Source organism: Notechis scutatus, chromosome 3 (genome assembly GCF_049901735.1).
Source record: "Notechis scutatus isolate UNSWTSFEM ecotype Mainland chromosome 3, rNotScu1.2, whole genome shotgun sequence".
NCBI lineage: Eukaryota > Metazoa > Chordata > Lepidosauria > Squamata > Elapidae > Notechis > Notechis scutatus.
In genome coordinates, this window is record NC_142011.1 from 110644216 (window position 1) to 110664709 (window position 20494).

A 20494-nucleotide genomic window follows, 5' to 3' on the forward strand; every position below is an offset into this window, starting at 1 on the left:
GCAAGTGTCCATCCCCCACCGTTGGCCTTACCTTCTCAGGCCAGGCGAGGAGTGACTGGGAGGGGAGGAGCTAGTCAATGGTGGGATCAACTGACAGGGAGCTGCAGCAGAGGGCTGAAAGAGCCGACCCCTGCACTAAGAGACATGAGCAGAAGAGCAGATATATGTGTAATGGAAAAACTGGAAAAGGAATCTTACTTTCTCCTTGGAAGATATAAACCAAATTTGAGAAAACATAGATGATCACTGTTTCCTTCCTTTGACAGTGTCCTGACCCATCATGTCATGCAGGCTTTAATTTCATATTATAACACTTACTACAGATAAATATGATCTCCCATAAATGACAAGAAATAATAAAGAACAAACATACAGGACTGTCCCTAAAATTTCCTTATGAGAAGTACTTCAAAGGAACTCACTAGCAGCACCTATTTTTCAACAGTCTTAAGTACTGAATATCCAGAGTCAATTTACAACGCTCCCTGTAACAACATGCTATGGCAAATCTTTGATTCAAATCCATGTGAAAAGCAGAATTCAGGTGTGCAGTCTTCAAAATATTAAAAATTCTATGTCAGATAGAAAGTACTTCAGTCTTATGAACTAATTCTTAATGATTTTAAAATGGGAAACTTATCAGGTAGTTATCTTACTCCATCTTTTCCAGCTTCCGTGTTGCATCCTGAATTGCCACCTGAAGTTGTTGCTCTTTCTCCATTGCTGCTTTCTTTGAAAAAGAACAACTTACATTACATGCAATTCCACATATTATAGAAAAATTGCAACTGACTATAAAAAGTGAAATTATACTGGTCAGAGTATATCCTTATTTAATAAATTTATGCCTATTTGCTACAAATCAGGCTATAAAAAGCTCCAGGTTTTGTCAGTTTGAACTGACAATATTGGCTACAGATACATGAAAGCAAGATATGTCTCCCTGATTAATTAAACTAGAGAGGAAAGGAGAGAAATGCCACTTTCTCAACAGCAGCAGATCCACATCTCAAAAAACTTTTCTTGTTCTTCAGCAGGTCAGAATATAATCAGATGAATGTTCTTTAAAACTGAGGATAGGAGGACCTTCAGCAAAATGATTCAACTTTTAAAGAATATTCGTACTCAGGATTGAAATGAGGGGTCCTTGTTCTTTGAGCTTGGTTGTTTTCTTACAGACATTTCTTTACCCAAACTAGTTAACATCATCTGTGCCAGCAGAGTGGGGTTTGCTCTCGTTTTATATTCTAATGGCTTGCCCTGTCAGTATTGTTGGGAGTGGTCTTAGTGATTCTTTTATTGGGCTGTTTACCATTAGCTTGTTTGGCAGTCCCTGAATTTGGGGTATCGCTTGTTTCTTGAACATCAAATGTTAATCTCAGTGTTCTCTGCTCCTCTGAGTGTTGATTCCGGATGATGAGATATTTTGGTGTTTTTGTTCTCTTTTTATCTCATTGATTATCTCTTTTGAATAGTATATGGATAATTCCTCTAAATTACAGGGGTCTTCAAACTTAACAGCTTTAAGACTTGTGGACTTCAACTCCCAGAATTCCTCCTACAGTCATGTTAGCTCAAGAATTCTGGGAGTTGAAGTCCACAAGTCTTAAAGCTGTCAAGTTTGAAGACCCTTGCTCTAAAAAGTGGGATTTTCATTGCTTGCATATCTGATACCTAGATCAGGGGTCCCCAACCACCGGTCCGTGGACCGGTCCCGGTCCGCGGAACAAGTCCTACCGGGCCGCTGGTTGCTGGGCGCCGCCATCTTTTGATGAAAAAGTGCTTCCGTGAGCTTTTCCGGGTAGAAAGCGGCATTTCTACCGCGAAAGCTTTCCAGGAGAGCTCACCGGAAGCACGTGGCGCCATCTTTTTGATGAAAAAGTGCTTCCGGTGAGGTCACGGAAGCACTTTTTCATCAAAAAAAGATGGCGGCGCCCAGCTGATGCCGGTACCGGGCCGCGGCATAAAAAAGGTTGGGGATCACTGACCTAGATGATTAATGAACACCAAGTGGTAATGATCTAGTTTTCCAATTTTTCAATCTTAAGAAAAAACGTAACTGTGATATTACAGGCAAGGTGAGACAGCAGCAGCTTTGCAGTGTAAGTTTTACTGCTCAGAAAAAGAGGTATGGATCCAGATTTTACTTGGCCTTTTTTCTTGCAGATTTATGAATCCATTCATCAAAAAGCTACATAGGGCTTTTTTACTCTTTTGCACTTTTATTTGTCTGGAAGGTTGAGAACAAGTTAAAGGATAGCTCAAGATCATAAGTTTAATATTATTTAGAATTTGACAAATTCTAATGTTCAGCTTTTTGTTGAACTGGCTGAATTTGTAAAAAGGCAAACTAAAAAACTGATAGAAATTAAACTAGAAGGAAAAAGTAATTTCATGGCATTTTAGACAATGGTAGCTAAGCTGTTTACTAAAGTGGTACAAAAAAAAATCATGATGAGTAACTGATTAACAGCTAGAAAGATAAAAATGTGAAATTAACTATACAAAAGATGCAAGAAACTAGAAGAACCTTTCCACAGTATACTACATGCAATTTGTCAGAATTAAATTAAAGATCTAACAGGGGAAAAAAGTGAAAATTAATCTTACATGTACACTCTGGATTTCCAAGTAGACTTCACGCCGTGAGTCACAGAAGAATAGAAAATTTAAAATACCACTCAAAAATCGAGCTGTCCTGTTTGCTTCTACAAAAAAAATAGTTTAAATATTTTAATATTTTATGGTTTAATAATTTGTTTGAAAGAATTATAAGATTTAAACTCCTATCTGTCTGAAAGCAAACCAACCAGGAAGAGATGACATATGGCAACTAGGAATCCATGAAAAGGTTGAGTGTTTATTGAACTGTATACCAGAAATGCACTTTAAATGATTTCAGATGAATTTTATTGGGAGCTGATCACATCTGAATGCAAGTCTTGTGTATATAAACAAAGGCAAGTACTGCATAATGCTGCCACTCTTCTTTGGTATTCATAATGAAACATATAATTGAACTTCAAACCTTTGCATTTACAAATCTATTCCAGATTTCCATTTTTATATCTAATTTAGTACCTTAATACTTTTTAAAGGGGAAGATGGCTTGAATGGCTGTTATATAATTAAGAATCTAATTCATTATCAAACCACTGTAAAACATCCAGTTGTTTACAGCAAAGAATCTCATTCTATCTATTTTGGAATTCATTTCTAAAAACAATAGTTCCCAGTTCTGAAATTGAACATGGGTGAAGCTAGAATTCTGAAAGTTTTATACAAATTTAATATCTGTTCTAATATTTTATACAAATTAGAAGCAGTTTGTCAACTCTTTCACAGTAAATAGCAATCCAATGAAAATGAACAGAGAGAAGCAACCTAAAACTAAGGAGAAACTTCCAGACAGTGAGAACAATTAACCAGTGGAACTGCCTGTCTCCAGAAGTTCTGGGTGCTCCAACACTGGAGGTTTTTAAGAAAAGACTGGACAGCCATTTCTCTGAAATGGTATAGGGTTCCCCCCAAGGTCCCTTCTAAGTGCTATTCTGTTATTCTGACACCTTTCCCAGGACCTCTATTCAGATTTTGGCATCCTCTGTTTTCCTGCCTGAGCAGGGGGTTGGACTAGAAGACCTCCAAAGTCCCTTTCAACTCTGTTAAACACAAGTATATTTATGCTCTGGACTATAGACATTGAATGTATGTAAACCCTGAAAAATATGTGGTAGCCCTGGGCAAAAGAAAGGCAGTAAAATCACTCTAGATGTAGGGACAGTGTAAAATATTAATATATGATAAATAATGGAACAATTAAAAATAATAGCATAGAGTTTTCTTTCTCCCCCCCTTCCTATTTCTTTTTCTTTCTTCCTATTTTTTTTCTTTCTCTCCCTTCCTTTTTCTTGCTTTCTTGCTCTTTCTTTTCTTGTCTCTCACACACACACACTACACCCTTCCTTTCTATATTTTTCTTTCTCATTCTTTCTTCCTCTTTATTTCTCTCCCTTCCTCTTTCTGGCTCTTTTTCTTTCTTTCTTTCTTTCTCTCTCTCTCTCTCTCTCTCTCTCACACACACACACACACACCACTCTCCCCCTTCCTTTCTATTTCTTTCTTTCTTGTTCTTTTTCTTTCTTTCTCTCCCTTCCACTTTCTTTCTTGATCTCTCTCTCTCACACACACACACACACACACACCCCACACTCTCTCTCTCTCACATACACACCTGGTCTGGGACGAATTGATCCAGCAAGCTCCAGAGCAGCGGGTGGAGCAGCCCCGGGACATTCACCCACCCTCCCAGTCAGAGCAACACCGCTCGCTTCTCCTGGGGGACAAAATGAAAGGAAGCAAGCGGCAGCAGAGGCCTATGGTGCTGCTATGGGAGGCAGCTGGGTCCCTGCAGCCGCCACATGGTAGGGAGAGCTGGGAAAGCAGCGCATGGCAGCTTAGTCAGCCAGCCAAGCCGGGAGATAGTGGGGGGGACAGCTAGCTAAGCCCCAGCCAGCACCGCCACTAGGATGGGGCGCGCTGGTGGGGAAGCCAGCCAGCCGAGCCTGGGGACGGGGGGCTCAGCAAGCTCCGGAGACAGTGGGAGGGTGGGAAGATCTGGGAATGGTGGGGAGGCTCAGTAAGGTCCAGGGATGGTGGGGGAGGGTCTAGCACAACTCACAGTTTTACCTGTGAGCAGGCAGATCAGGGCTGCTCAGTTGGGGTGCAGGCACCACATGGGAAGGCAGGCTAGAAAGGCAAGCCACGAGGACCCATCGTGCCACATAGGAGGGGAGACTGGGCGGGGCACGCATCCTGGTCATGTCCAGTATGACCACACCCACCCCAGCCCCTTGAGGTCAAACACAACCCTGATGTGGCCCTCAATGAAATTGAGTTTAACACCTCTGAACTAGATGATGTAAAACTGTTTCCTTATCAATACACTCTTGTACTAGATTTAATTAAAGAACTGCATCTACAAATTCTGTAGGTTCTGGACAGTTACAACAACAGAAACAACTGTTAAACAGTTAACTGTTAAACAGTTAAAAAGTTTTTTGCACACAAATTTAGGTTTATGTTCCAGTCTGTTCTGTCTGTGGTTACGGTCCCCCTGAAGAAACAAGTCTGCAAGTTGGGATATCTTCTTGCACTTGACTGGCATTATTAGGTGGCAGCTGTGATGATGAGTACAGTTGCAGATAGTGCCACAATAACTTATGCTTGGGCCATAGTCACATTCGCTCTAGACTACTGCAATGTGTTAGGTGCAGGACTACATTTGGAAAAATGTCCAAAAGCTGCAACTGATGTAAAATATAGAAGTTAGGTTGCAATTTGATAAAGATGTCTGGGAAAACATGTGGTTTAGGTTGAAATATATGTTCCTACATTTACTTCCTGGGAGCAATTTAAAACATTGTTATTAAACTGTTTTGTTTCATAGATTTCAAATCTGTTCAGAATTGAGATATAAAGAAGAAATTATGGGTGGGGTTTTTTTTTGCAGGCTAGAGAATGTATTTCCTTCCAATCTAAATTAGGAAAGATTTATAAAGATATCTATTTTATTTTTCTATATTTATTTGTAACCTGCCTTTATTATGCTTACAAATAACTCAAAACAACCAACATACCTAATATTCCTTCCTATTTCCCCCCACAACACTGTGAAGTAGGTTGTGCTAAGAAAGAGTGACTGGTCTAAAGTCATCCAAAGCTGGCTTTCATGGCTAAGGCAGGACTTGAACTCAAGATCTCCCACTTTCTAGCTTGGTGCCTTAACCACTAGTATCTCCGTGTAACGATCAGTAATTTTATTATTAATATTTCCATATACATGCTTCACTTTTTTATGTGAAACATGTTTATTTGAATTGAAAAGTATCCTACAAATAAAAATAAATTCCTTATCATAAAGTTTATGAAGTCATATGGGTCAATATTTCTTCTTAATTATTCCAAAGATTAAATAGGTAGAACCGAAGAAGAAAATACAAATGTAGTAAATGAAAATAAATTTGGAACTATTTCTTCTTATTGAAGCATAACTTCTTCCACATTATTAGAATTCCAATTATAGGAGAAGCTACAGTCCTATAAGTCAGACAGATCATGCAGTCATGCCTGCAGTTTGGCAACATGCTAACCTGATAAATTTCCATATTATTATATTAACCATTGCTCTTGAGAAAATTAATACTGAAATGTAAACTTAACTATAAAAAACATAAAATAAAATCTAGTGAACCAGTTTTGGGTAAATAAAAATATATGACCATTTGAGCTATGAAGCATATACAATCCAGAAAAAAAAATTAATGCTTACTTGGATGTATAATGTCTGCAATCTGGAAGTCATTGACACGACAGATGGGGAAAAATCGCTCCCTGTCAAAGTTTTTTACATATTCTTTAATTAGATTACTTATACTATTTACTTCACCAGTATAATTCATCAGTAATTGTTTCTTTGGTATTATATTACATATGAAGATAATAAAGGAAACAACTATAACCAGAGTCTTAAATTTTACCAAATAGTGCTGCAGAGTGCTACTATTTTAATATTCCCTTTGAATTAGTTAGCTTCTTTTTAAAAAAAATTAAAGCAGAAAGTCTAGAAGAAATATGTTAATTTCATTGTAATACTACATGACAATTTACTAGTACATGTCAAAATTATATATTTAATTATATTTAAGTCTTCCATCAACTCCAAGGTGTTTGCTTGAACAAAGCTACCTTTGTAAAGCAGTACGGCACCAAAAATGAATCCTTTGAGTCAGCAAGTTATATTACCATACATTATAAAGGCAGTGCTGCACTTCAGAACAGTTAAAGCAATCACATGATTCCAGAAATATTCATTTTGTTTAAGGAGTACCAGGGATGTGCTGTTACATGCTCTGGAGCAGTGGTTGCCAACTGGTGGGCCGCTAGAAAATTTTGGTGGTCCGCAGAGAAATGTCACCCTCAGAGCACCCCAAAGCAATTAATCCAGGCTGCGCAGGTACACAAAGCCGTGCCACCCACAGGGCCCTCTCTCCCCGCCCACTCACTCCTTACCTGGCAAACTTGCCTGCTAAGTTGCTAGTTTTCCTTTTTTTCCCCCCCAACCATCAGCTGTTCTGCTGTGCCAGATTTAGATTAGCTAGAAAGCAGGAAATCGTTGCATTTCTTGCTTTCCAGCTAATCTTTAGATCTTAGGCTCTGCTTTTAAGCACAGCCCAACCTCCCTTAGGATTGAAGTTTCTATTATTCAGTGCAGGTAGCCAATGGCAGAAAGATAGATCTCTGAATGATTCTGTGAGCAACTCAATCTGCCTGCCTGCTTTGCCTGCTTTGGGGTAAACGTTGCTTTTTCTTTTTATTTATAAAAAATTCAATATTTATATACATGGTGTATTGGAGTTAATTTTGAGTTTGCTTACTAGCAAATATTATGGGTTCACTTGCAAGCAAATTTTATGTGACAGACTCAGATAGCTGATGGCAGAAACACAGATCTCTTAAGTGAGTCTGTGATTCTGTAAGCAACTCAATCTGCCTGCCTGCTTTGCTTGATTTTGGGTAAAAGTTGCTCTTTTTTATAAAATAATTCAATATTTACATACATGGTGTGTTGTGAGTTAATTTTATGAGCTTGCTTGCTAGCAAATGTTATGAGTTTGTTTGCAAGCAAATTTTATGTGACAGACTCACATAGCCGATGGCAGAAACACAGATCTCTTAAGTGAATCTGTGATCAACTCAATCTGCCTGCCTGCTTTGCCTGCTTTGGGGTAAAATTTTCTCTTTTTTTTAATAAAAATTCAATATTTATATAAATATTTATAATATTTACATACAAGCCATGCCCAGCCAGTAACATGACCAAGCCACACCCACAGAACCAGTTAGTGGTCCCGGGGATTTAAAATTATGAGTTTGGTGGTCCCTGAGGTCCAAGAGGTTGGCAACCCCTGCTCTGGACCACATTTTTACTTTAAAACCTAAGCACTATGTAGCCCTAAAAATAATATCATAATTTCACTGAACACAAAATAATTCTAGATATTTACAGAAAATTTATTACCCCAAGAAAAGACTGCAGAGCAACATACTCCCACATTCAAATTCATACAAACAAAACTAGCCACAAAGACATGATTTCAGAATACTTACATATTAACAAATAGGTTTCCTATGGGTAGAAAGCCTTCAAAAATCTGAGGATATGCTGTTTCAAATGTCACTGGCATCTAATTGGAGATAACCAATAAAGAGTAACTAATGAAATATGTAATTTTTTCATTCAGTTCCTCTGATAATATAAAATGCATGTATAGCAAGATATCTATAGTGGTGTATCACAGTCCACATTTTCACATGACTGTATACACCTACAATAAGCCTAAGTACTATACATTTAATTCTAGAACAGTATAATTTTACAATAACCAACTGCCATAGCTAGTGATATAATCCATCTTCAGAAGATGTAGGACTAGAGTGTGATAATATTTCTAGTAAATTATGACACAAATCTTCACCTAGTCAAGAGGAATTAAAAATGTCACCACATTGTCTAGATTTTTCATTTATATCATACCTAGATACCTGGTACCATTATGTATTTACTACCACCTGTATAATATCAATCACTAATGACTCATGCCCTTTGTTTTCAGTTTAGTGCCATGTGTAAAAGATTACAATAATGGGTTTAAAACCGTCTTTAAGAAATCCTTGGCTTCCTGTGATGTTTAAACCCAGATAAAGCTATCATTACTCCAGCACAGCATGTGAAACAATTTCATGTTGAATAATCCAATGCAGTGCTTTAGCTCTATCTCATTTACTACTTAAAAAGAACAAGCAGGCAGAGACAAGATACAGGGAACCACATTTATCTTGGATAACTAAGCCAGGCAAAACTGTATTCCCTGCTTCCAAATACAATATATATTTTATTTTATTTGCTGTCCCTCTTCTGACTTAGAAGACTGAATATGAAGCATAGTTGCTCAAATTAATGTTTTGCCCATCTCCACTCATTGCCAGAAAAGCAGCCATTACAGGTAATCCCCTGGATATAAGGGTTCCTTCAGTGACTTTTCACCAGAACAAATGTATTCAGGAAGGGTACTTATGTTAGAAATTCAAAACTGCGATCAAAAACAGGTTTCTGTAGCCATGTGACTTTCATGCAGTCACTGCTATACGGCTGACATTTTTAACTCGCATTCGGTCTTATGAGGAAATTTCCTGAAGCCAGCAGGTTTTGTGGGGTTTTTTGTCCTGGTCAATGGCCAAACAAGATCCATGTCTTTGCAGCCAGCCCAGCCCCGATTCCCCCCCCCCTCAAGCCTGGCTTGAGAACTAGAATGCTAAAATTGCTCCTGTAAGTATTTTAAAATATTTTTTTATTACTGTGTAGAACATTACTGTTTGTAAGAACTTTGGGAACTGCTCTGCTTTTTTTAAAGTATTGTGCTTTGCAAACTACAGTATTGTGTTTTAAGTACAAAGATAGTTTGTTTGCATTTGCTTTAAAATTGCTTGTAGAAATGCTAGTTAGCATCTACACAAAGCAGTCTATAATGTTGTGTGCTGTATCTCTTCTCTAAACTGCTGATTTCCAAATTTGCAAGCTATTTATATTGGTTTTTGGATTTTGCTTGGAGAGGTTTGTGCCGATCAGGAGTTATTTTTAAATCTAAATTGCCTCCAGAAGTTGTAGGTGGCCCATCACTGGAGGCTTTTAAGAAGAGACTGGACAAGTATTTATTGGAAATACTCCTGTGGGAGCAGTGGGTTTGACTAGATGACCTCAAGGTCCCTTCCATCTCTGTTACTATTGCAAGCCAAGAGTTCTGTAAAACTCCTCCTGAGTGGCTGGCTAGATACTGTTATGCTAAGTGGCAGGTGGTGTTTTTTAAAGCAACTGCAATGGAGAACTCTGTAAATTAACATCTCACCCCCCTCTGGGCAGCTGTTGCTTGTGCAAAGGTTGGGGTTTTTTTGTAAACTGAAAATGGAAGTGCTTGGAGGCAATTTAGTTCTTCCTTAGTCTGTACCAGAAACAGCTGACTGGTGGAGGTGGAAACAGCTGATTGGCAGTGGGCTGGAAATAAGGCAGGTCTTCATTTATTTAACAAGGCATTTGATTCAATTAATGAATTTGATTTTAAAAATTTGTACAATTGGTCTGATTCATTTGATGAATTTTTTGACTTAATAACCTAATGGGCAGGCTCCATTAGGTTTGTACCTTGAGGACTACCTGTAATTTATTGCAACAAACAAAAATCATGGTAGTAACTTAAAAACCAAAGACTTTGTGTACTATCTGTCTTAAGACAATAAAACATACAATAAATCTGTTAATCTTTAAAGGCAAAGTAAAACAATATGGGGAATTATTAAGGCTCCACCTCATTCTAGTTTCAATGCATTTTTTCCATGACTTATATTCTTACCGTGTAAAAATGTTCCACACGGATCCCATACAAACTTTGTAAAACTCTCATGAAAATCATACGCAATATTTCAGGCTAAAAAGAGAAGTACAATTTAATTAAATGAACAAATAATATATGCATTTTATTTTACTTAGAACCTATTTAATTTGCTTACCACCAGAATGAGAACTCTGAAAACTTTAAGAAAAGTTCAAGTCAAGAACTTAAAATATGTTATTACATATTTTGACATCATTCCTCGTTATAAAATTAACCCTATGGTCAAATAAAAATATTACTAAACCTTCAAGTCTAATCGTGCAGCAGATGAAAACAAACTTAAACTTTTACAGCAAGCGTAAATTTAAAATTCCACAAAAGTGATTTTAACAGACTGGAATATGCTTTCATTTTAGAGGCTGAAACTACATATCTCTCAAGTCAACTTTAGGCATATTTAGAACGTAAGACAGCTCTGAAAAGACCCAGGTTCAAAGACATCCCTCCATATTGCAAACACAATAAGTGACTTAAGGCCAGTCACTCTTAGTCCAATCTACTTCACAGGATTATTGTTGTGAGAAATGCCATTTTAACACAAGGAAGAAATGAGAATTGTGGCAACACTGAAAGTTCTAAAGGTTCAACTATTTAAGATAAAAAGGACATGTTCTAAATAATTGGTGATTGCCCACTTCAAGTCACTGAATAATTGTTTTGTATAATTAGAAAATTAATTAGTAGAAATTAATTATTTTTTAATATTCCTCCAGGAAGGTTCCAAAGAGTGGGCTTACTGGGCAAAAGAACAGGAAGAGCAAAAAGGCGTTTGCCAATGAAGTTTGGTAAGTTTGGTAAATGAACTGGCAATCAGGCAAAAGAAATATAGACTTCTGTAATAAAAACTGAGGAAGTTTTCAAGCCTTTGTGGCAAAAACAGGTTTTGATTGTCCACAAGGAAAGACATTGCAAAAAAAAAAAAAGATAAAACAGTAGATTCACAGAGCAGAGGGAATGACAAAGGATAACTGACATTGGATCCAGTAGCCTAAACCTCCCTTTTCATCTCATATAATCATAACTCATATTAAGTTTAATGTCTAATGGCTAGACTGCTAACTGATGAATAATGCAGTTCTCTGGCACTGTCCTCCACCGCAGGGAGACAGGATCTTTTAGACTGGTCCACCCCACGCAATTGATGCACACCTTTGGGCCTCAGAAGGAGCTTGGGATTGTCTCTGAGGATACGCTGCTCATCCAACTGATGCCCAAAGAATGAGAGGGTTGCAGAATCTTTTGATTGGATCACACCCAAACTCAGGAATTCCTGGAAATCTTCCTAATTTATAAAATAGTTGAGGGAGATGAAACATGTAAAGAAGAGCCTGAAGTGCTGGAAATGATGCAGTTCAAATCTTTCTGAACATGAGTTAGAGCCTCTATTAAGGGCTATGTTGTGGTGATAAAGCAGAATTTATTAAACTCAATGGATATCCAAAGATACGCCCTTTTTCCTTGTGATCAAAAGGCTTCTGATTCTTTAAATCCACTGACAACTACCGCTTTTGATTGATCCATGTGAAAATAAAGGGATAATTGTCAGTGGACCCAAGTTTCCCAGTGATTCTATAGAAATATGTGACGTATGGGAAGAAGTAGGAACTGAAAGTCTTAATGCAGGAGGGAAATACGATTTAATGGTCACTGAAATTTGGTGGGATGAAATGTAAGACTAGCATGCAAGGGTGTAATAAATAGGCCAGACATAAGGGAGCAGTGGTGCTATATGTGAAATACATGCAACCATGTTTAAAGATCCAGGAATCTTAGCACAAAGCTTCAATCAAGAGCATTTGGATAAGAAATTAAAAAATGCTATTATTAGGGTGAGGTGAATTACAGAATAGTAAACCAAGATGATTTCTAGATACAGATCTATTTCCTCTTAAATTAAATTGTAGAACCTTCTTGGCAAGACATGATTAATGAGACTTCATTAATATCTGTTAACGTATCTGTTGAATGTCAAAAAATTGAGTAGTCTTTCTAGTGTTTCGTTTATCCAGAAGATTGAAGAAACAAGACCAACAGGGCCAGTGTTTTTCTCTCATCCAACGCAGCAGGCAATGGCAAGCAACTTCCAAGAAACTTGCCAATAAAACTTCAGGGTTTTGGTTTTCAGTTGCCAGGAGTAAAAAACTGACTTGAAAACACCAAAAAAAAAATAAAGCATACATGCGATGTATATACTATACTTTTGAACTCCAATTTCACTGAATGTTAGAAACTCTTACCTTCACATTTGGAAATAAATCACTTTTTGAAAAAGTTTTAGCCTCATTTCCACTCAATAAACAATTGCGAATGTGTACCACAATGTCATTGTCACTGTATCTTGGAAAAGTACAACTATCCATCCTGCAAAAAATAAAAATATTATGTAAATGTAAAAATTGCATAAACAAACAAATCCTTGCATGTAGCAGCACTTGGCCAATCTTGCTTGAAAGACAAAAAGGACAAATACAAAAAATGGAAAGAGGGACACATAACTAAGACAGAGTATTAGCCAGAATCTGCAAAGATGAAGTCAGGAAAGCATAGATGAAGTCAGGAAAAATGAACAAAGACTTGCAACAAAAGTGAAAGAGAATTTTTTAAAAAGTTTCTTTCAACATATAAATTACAAGAAAAAAGTCAAGGAAACAGTCGGTCCACTTAAGAGAGAAGATGGCAAGAAAGTAACAGGCAGCAGAGCAGAGAGCAAGTAGAACTGCTTAAGTTCATTCTTTGCATCAGTCTTCACACAAAACGAAACTATAGCCCAGCCTACTAAAAACCTAACCATAAAAGACAGAAATAAAAATTAAAATAACCAAGAAAATGGTTAGAAAACACCTATCGAATCTTGACAAATATAAATTACCGAGACCTGACGGATTACGTCCCAGAGTTCTGAAGGAGCTGGAAGAAGTTATCTCAGAACAATTGTATCATATCTTTCAAAAATCCCAGAACACTGGAGAATTACCTGAGGATTGGAAAAGAGCTAATGTGGTTCCCATCTTCAAAAAGGAAGCCAAAAAAAAAAAAAAAAAGACCCTGGAAACTACAGAACCAATCAGCCTGTTCTGATTATGTGTATTGTCTTGGGTCAAAACTAAAGCATGGTTAGGCTTGGTTAATGCTTGGTAAAATATAACCTGTGTATATAAAAGCTATAAGACTGGGGGGGAAAGTCCAAAAGTTAGCTTCTATCCTTAAAAAAAACCCTACACAATCATGATCTGAAGTCACCAGAATCAGCATAAAACCACTTCATACCATAAATTATCTCCCAGGATCAAAATAGTACGATCAAAACCTGCTATAATACATAAAGGGCAATCCAAGTAGCTATAACAGAATACATCAAGAAAGCATTTCAATCAAATGTAATGCAGATAAGTCAAGGTACTTCAGTGCAGTATACATAGGATATATTATATGGCATAGGCTGTAGCAACACAATGAACAAATATGAAGGGTTATTTAAGTGTAGCTCACTTCACTATACACATAAAGAGTCAAGAGATTTCTCTCAATCTACGGTAATTTATGAGCCAAAACAGAGTTAAATTGGAAAATCAGAATTCATGGAACGAGTCAGACTTACATAAACAGTATCTTTTATTGTGCAGTTAGAAAAGTTGTGAGTTTTCTTGGAAAAAGATTTTGAAAATTGTTCTTAAATCTATTTAAATCTTACTTTGTAAGTTTAAATTATTAAGTAAAAAATTACTTTTAATGTTGTTTAGGTATCAGCTATTTCCTTTTACAAAGCTGCTAATTGAAGTATTTGATGGTATGAGAATTGAGAATATTATATTAATCCAAGGAAAAAATACTACTTTGAATTAGATGTAATGGCCAGGTAAATTCAAAGCTTTATTTCAAAGTTACTTATTTAAATATTTTATTCTTTCCCCTTGGCTTTATGATGATTTCATAAAAAATAACTAACCCAGAACACAATAGACTTGGAAAAGCCTATTTTGAAAAGACATTCCAAGTTTTATTACATTAAAAAAGATGCTATTCCTAGCTCTCCAAGACACTACAGATTTGTAAAGTAATCGTAGTCCCAGTGCTATATCTCTGTATGCTGTATAACAGCGGTTAATAATCACCAAAGTTACTCAGTAGAGAAAATCCTGAAGTTGCCTCAGCAAGTTCAGATAGCATTATCATCCCTCAGAATTGCAAGGCTTTTCTTGCCATCTCAGGGAAAAAGTAGTACTGAGGCACAGGGGCTGGTTTTTAAAAACTTCAAAACCTCTTGCAGTTTGTAGGCCAGACAGAAAGAAACTAGACTAGGGAATCAGTGGGATGTAGTGGTGAAGCTGGTCTAGAAAGCAGGAGATTGTGACCCTCCCTTGGTCATGAGAGTTGGCTCAGTGATTCTGGGTAGTCACTCTGTCAAATTCACCTCAGAGTTGTTGTTACAAGGAAAATACTGTAGTAGGCAAGAGTATTAAGTACATTTCCCCCCCTGAATTATACATTAAAAAGTTGATGGGAAACCCCACCTTCAAAAGGTTGTTCCTGTGGAGAAGATAGGAGACAGTACTATTAGAGGTTTGTCACCTTGAGTTGTTTATAAAAATAATGAAGAGGGATATAAATTAAATAATAACAGTTACATAACAATAAAACGGGTAGGATTGTCGAAACAAAAATGTATATTTTGAGTTTACATAAAAGAGCTACTTCTTCACCTTCCACCATCCACCAGATGACCCCATCTCTTAGAAGTATACTACCTCTCCCGATGCCAACCTCCACCCACCCCCCAACATTCAGGAACTCTTCTCATCCCTCACCCCGGAAGCCGGGGGCTCCTGAGCAAGTTTAGAAAAATACAGCCATCCTCTTCAAGGCATGGACGCCCATTTGAAGTGTGAAGGCTGTTCCCTGCCCTTTTTGCAAGTCAAGAAAACCTGGCCCTGCCGGAGTTGCTCTTACATGGAGGCAGCGTCTCTTCCCCGCAGATAGCTACGCTCCTGAAAACACAGACGACGGTCGAACGGAGGGGGAAAACTTTTAATAATCCCCCATTACCATCGCAAACGGAATGCACCGTTCAAATCTGGCGGGAGCTCCACCCCCTCCTGTAACGTAGCATTGCGTCACGGCGAAAAGGCAAGTGTAGTCTTTGTCTTGGCTTTCGGCCGTTTCGTTGGTCTGATAAAGACTTTGTATTACCGGGGAATGTGGAAGGAGTAGGAAATCTCCTTTTCTGCTCTATTTTTTTCTTAATATGTACAGACTGCTTTTCTTGGAGAGCAGAACAAGGCTGGTATAGACGACTTCCACCCAGCTATATAACGCAAGAGGGAAATCGGCATAGTAACTTCCTAAAAGCTGAGCTTCAAAAATGGAGACCTGGAGATCTCTAAAGCCCGCTGTCCCCCCACCCGCCCCTTCCCAAGTAAATCATCTGTGTCTTCACATCCCAGTACTGCTTCCTGCTTTGAGTCAGCAGCTTGATGGATCCCAGTGCCACCGCTTTATATACCTCTACTCGTGTCTTCCACTTCCCCCTGATGTTTGAAAGAGCTAGGGCTCTCACAACCTGTGGTGTTGCCTTTCTGGAGATTAAAGGGGGATAAATAAAAACGAATATACTTAAAAAAAATATTAGCCCCTTTTTCTTACATTGTACAGGCAGATCACCAGATCTTTCAGCCTATCTTTTCCTCCTTGGGGGATAGATCAGCCTTGTCAGAGATTAAAAAAACGAAAGCTTATTAAGAAAGAAAAGCAAAAGCAGCAGGAAAAAAACGCTTACATTTTAAATATCCAAACCGCAAAACTGGAAGAGGCCACAGGATGGTGCTAATCTGCTACAAATAGAGAACCCTAACCCTAACAATGATAGGGTATGGCTTGGATATAACTTGAAATATATATAATATTGAATATAACTTGAAATGGACTAGAGGACTGCCTTTATTTCTTTGTCAGTAAAATATTGATTCAACACAAAAACAATTTGTCACAAAAGCGACTGCCTGTGGAGGCTTATGGATTAGGGCTGAAAGGCGAAAGCAGTATGCTCTGTCCCATAGCAGGTTGCCCTGACAGACCGGTTTCACTGGAAAAACACCTAACAATGAATAGTTTCAAATACATTAATAGATGATTTTGATAAAGAAAAAAAATCTGGAATAGAACCCAAAGTAGGAATTCAGTATCCCGTTTCATATATTACAAAAAGAAATTACAGTAGAACCTTGAACATTCAAGAATATCACATAGGTTTGTAGAAAATTAGCACTTACCCTTCTAGAAGAATGAAATATTCTAGGAAATATTAAAAAGGCAGAATATTATACTTCTCTGGATGAGAAAAGGAGAAACATGCTGTTGGAGAGCAGCCCCCACCTTTCTTAATAGCTCCAGAAAGACAGCCATCCTATCTACAAGACAAAAGATGTTTAGCTCCAGGTCACTCAGATCCAAGCCATTAAGCCATAATAGGAATTGCCCAAAGCCCCTTCATTACATCACCCAGCAAGACTTCAACCAAGCTTGGGACTCAAGACAACCTACAAAGTTACCCCTGCGTGGCCCCATGGGAGTTTTAACAACCAATCAGGATACATTTCTTGCCACAAGAACAGGAAGCAAGTTCAACGCCCAACCGAGGGTATAAATCTCTCTCCCTCTCTCAACAATGTGGGGTTTTTTTGCCCAGGACCTCAATGTGGTCTGTTCACAATTAAACCATTTTTCCATGCAGTCTCCATGTTTCCAGTGTCTGTCTTCCCACTGGAACTGAACCCAGATGGACATTTCTTCCAACAGGTTCATGAGTAGACTTTTAATAAAATAACAATATTAAAATTCCCATTAAACAGTTGTTCTCTTTGTCTCAATTAATTTGATATGCCTGATTCCAGGCAAATTCAAATTTCAAGTTTCAAATTCGAGTTTCCAATTTAGCCCAGTGTTTCTTGCAACTCTAGTTCCCAGTTTCTTTCTCTGTTTCCCGGTCCAGAGACTCAAAGCTTGCTTTGCTTGCAAAGGGGACAGTTTGAATCGGAGTGATTAGCTCCATTTCAAACCATTCCCTTTGCAAGCAGACAAAATTTCATCTCCCTCTTGTCTGTTCCCCACAACCGTCCCCTCTTCCTATTAGCACTGAGTACTAAACAAAGGCCAAGGACTAGGGCAACATTTTCATGTCAAAATGCATGGAGTATCAAATATGATGAGTTTTGAAGCAGTCGAATACTGAGGTACTACTGTAACACTCCATATTCCTAAACATGTCTTTCCACCACCTCCTGCAAACACAACCCAAAACTGGATTCATTATAACTGGAAAATTCACAGAGAATGATTTACACTGCTTGGCAAACACTGAGGGGTGGGGAAATTGTACAGAAATGTAGCTTTTCTCCTATCTGAAACATCATTCCCACTTCTACCACTTAGAACTGGCATCCCCAAACTTGGCAACTTTAAGATTTCTGGACTTCAACTTCCAGAATTCTTCAGCCAGCGATGCTGGCTGAGGAATTCTGGGAGTTGAAGTCCACAAGTCTTAAAGTTGCCAAGTTTGGAGACCTCTGACTTAGAATATGTGTGAAATCTATCAGAGAATCTAGGGCAACAAAGGAAACAGGTACATTACATTAAAAATTACCCAGTCTTTTTTTTATGTCTTTGCTCCATTCAGATATAGTTATAACATCTCTCTGTTTACAAATATTTTATTGCAGGGAAAGTGACATTTCTAGGCAAGTTCCAAGTAATACGGGTTATACTTAGGCAGATTACTTTGCTTTACATTTAAGAAAATGCATTCCCATCTAGCAAAACTGACTTACATGAATAGAAGGATAACAGAAATATATGAAACAGACGGAGCTTTATTATCATTCACCAATAAAAGTACACTCAATAAAATGAATAACACAAAACTGTCCTGTTAGGAATGTAAGTCACCTAACAGTTAGTTGGGTTGGAAAATATATAAACCAGGATAGACATTTTAAGACAGTCTCTTTAAGAGAATGCTAAAACTGTAATTGGATATGGTTCCTCAAATGGCCATAAGATGGAGCCAGAAACCTGGGTTGTTCAGTTCCTGTTCTGTTGTTCTGGTTCCTATTGACTATTGATTGTTTACTGATCATAGTTCGTCTTGGATTTGATGTAAGTCTGTTACTGAACTGTTTTTGATACTGGACTTTGTTATTTGGATTATCCCTGGACTGAAAACTGACTGTTTTAACTATGAATGACTTGGACTGCTTGTTCGGACTTTGCTTAAATGTTTATTGGAAGTAAAAACCTACATTTTACTATATAGTGTATCTGTGTGCTAGTTGTGTGTTATTCTTCACTACTCTCACTACGTTTCCCTGGTCGCACTCATTCTCCTAACGGGGAATTACCTCAACATGTCCCCTAACAAGAAATATTAACAATCATTTATGGGTGAAACTTACACATAATATAGTAAAATGTTGCTACTTTTAGAGAAATAAAGTCTGTTTATATGTGCAGACTTAATCGGTAAATTATTAAAGGCACAAAGATGAAATTGTAATGCCAAAATCTATGTAGGTTGGGATTGGCATTAGGAGAATAGGACTTCTGTGGATTCAAAAATAAGCCCAAATTGCAGCAAACAGGAGAAGAAGGCCAACTAACTTAAACCAAAGGGGCACTAAGGCATTGTTGTCTGATTGAGTAACTAGCCTGGTTTGCAAGGGTTTCAAGATCCGTTCATGCTGCATCAGGATAGCTTTCCTGGCTCCCTCCCATTTTCCTGGCCCTTGCAAGCGATACTGATACGGAGTACATGCCCCAAAGAAAAGCTCCTGGGCCAGCTTAGGATCTGTGATAAACCGACCATATGCTGGGCTTGACCCCAATCAGAGAAGCCAGTTCATCCATATAATCTATGAAGTCCACTTGGATGGTGTGGCGTTGACTTTTCACATATCTAAAAAAGACAAGCAGGAGGAGAAATGATTAACAAAGCAGTCCAACTCTATAATGCCTGGATGGCTTATAGTAAAAACAATAACAACATACAATTTATAAAACTCAAACAGCAAAAGAAAGAACAACCAATGAAGAAGAGTATAGCATAGAAAACCCAAGGTCTGGAGAAAGCAGATTTTCAAGGCTCTTTTAAACATGGGAGTGGGGCCAAGTGTTTCTTAGTGCAGATGTTCCAGAGGACAGGGACTGCAAGGATGAAGATACCTAGAAGATACCTGACCTCAGAGAAGGGTTTAAACTGGATAAAAAATGGATTTGACTTTGTTAAAAATGAATTGGAAATTCCATTATGTGGCAACGATGAATATATTATTACTAAAATCAATAAAATGTTATTGAACTTAAATTTGGAAAATGAATATTATATGATTCACTGAGCAAGGAACTTTGGATACAATGTGATACTTGAACAATGGGAAAATATGTGGATGAAGTTTAAAATTCACATTAAATTACAATCTAAAAGAACAAATGTATAAGATAATGTATTGTTGGTATTTAACACAGATAAGTTATCTAAGATGTATAAACATATGATTCATATTTTAATACAAAAAAATGTGAAAACGCAGATGAAAATGAAACCAGAAATTTTCCTTTTGTGTTTAATGGAAAAAGAAGTAGAGAAAAAATTGGAACTTTGTTATTATATATGTTGACAGCAGCAAGGCTATTGTATGCACAAAAATGGAAGGACGCTTCAATTCCTTCTAAGGATGGTTGCAGAAGTTGATGGAGTTGGCTGAAATGGCAAAACTGACCACTTTGATTAAAGAAAAGAATATAAGTACTTTTGTTTCCACATGGAGACTGCTTCTGAACTTTGTGCTTGATGTGGAGAAGAATGAAACTCTGATTTTGGGTTTTACTAATTAGACTGATAGATTTTTATAGAAATGGCTTGCTCATATTGTTATGAAAAAGCAAAAAGCTGTGATGTGATTTGATGTTAATGCCTTATTTTACTGTAACAGAGAGACTCA

General features: G+C 37.5%; 2 protein-coding genes across 7 annotated transcripts in view; both read right to left on the reverse strand.

The window, feature by feature from the left end:
- NUF2 (NUF2 component of NDC80 kinetochore complex) overlaps nt 1-17049 on the reverse strand; it is a 31797-nt gene extending 14748 nt beyond the window's left edge. Inside the window, exons 1-7 of one of the 6 annotated variants that reach the window (XM_087962473.1) lie at nt 16772-17049; nt 12743-12866; nt 10464-10538; nt 8167-8243; nt 6329-6390; nt 2611-2708; nt 657-730 (exon numbers count right to left, since the gene is read on the reverse strand). In XM_087962473.1, coding sequence (XP_087818599.1) covers nt 657-730; nt 2611-2708; nt 6329-6390; nt 8167-8243; nt 10464-10538; nt 12743-12865 — 509 coding nt within the window. In that variant the 5' untranslated portion in view covers nt 12866; nt 16772-17049. Of the gene's footprint in view, nt 1-656; nt 731-2610; nt 2709-6328; nt 6391-8166; nt 8244-10463; nt 10539-12742; nt 12867-13374; nt 13479-15452; nt 15612-16005; nt 16059-16145; nt 16294-16771 lie in introns of those variants that run through there. The other 5 variants (XM_087962476.1, XM_087962477.1, XM_087962472.1 and 2 more) reach the window with 5 other exon arrangements.
- Nucleotides 17050-18347: 1298 nt separating this feature from the next.
- LOC113429145 (flavin-containing monooxygenase 5-like) overlaps nt 18348-20494 on the reverse strand; it is a 41984-nt gene continuing 39837 nt past the window's right edge. The window contains 2 exon segments of the mRNA XM_087962469.1: nt 18348-19355; nt 19357-19449. Of these exon segments, the coding sequence (XP_087818595.1) occupies nt 19106-19355; nt 19357-19449 (343 nt within the window). The 3' untranslated portion in view covers nt 18348-19105.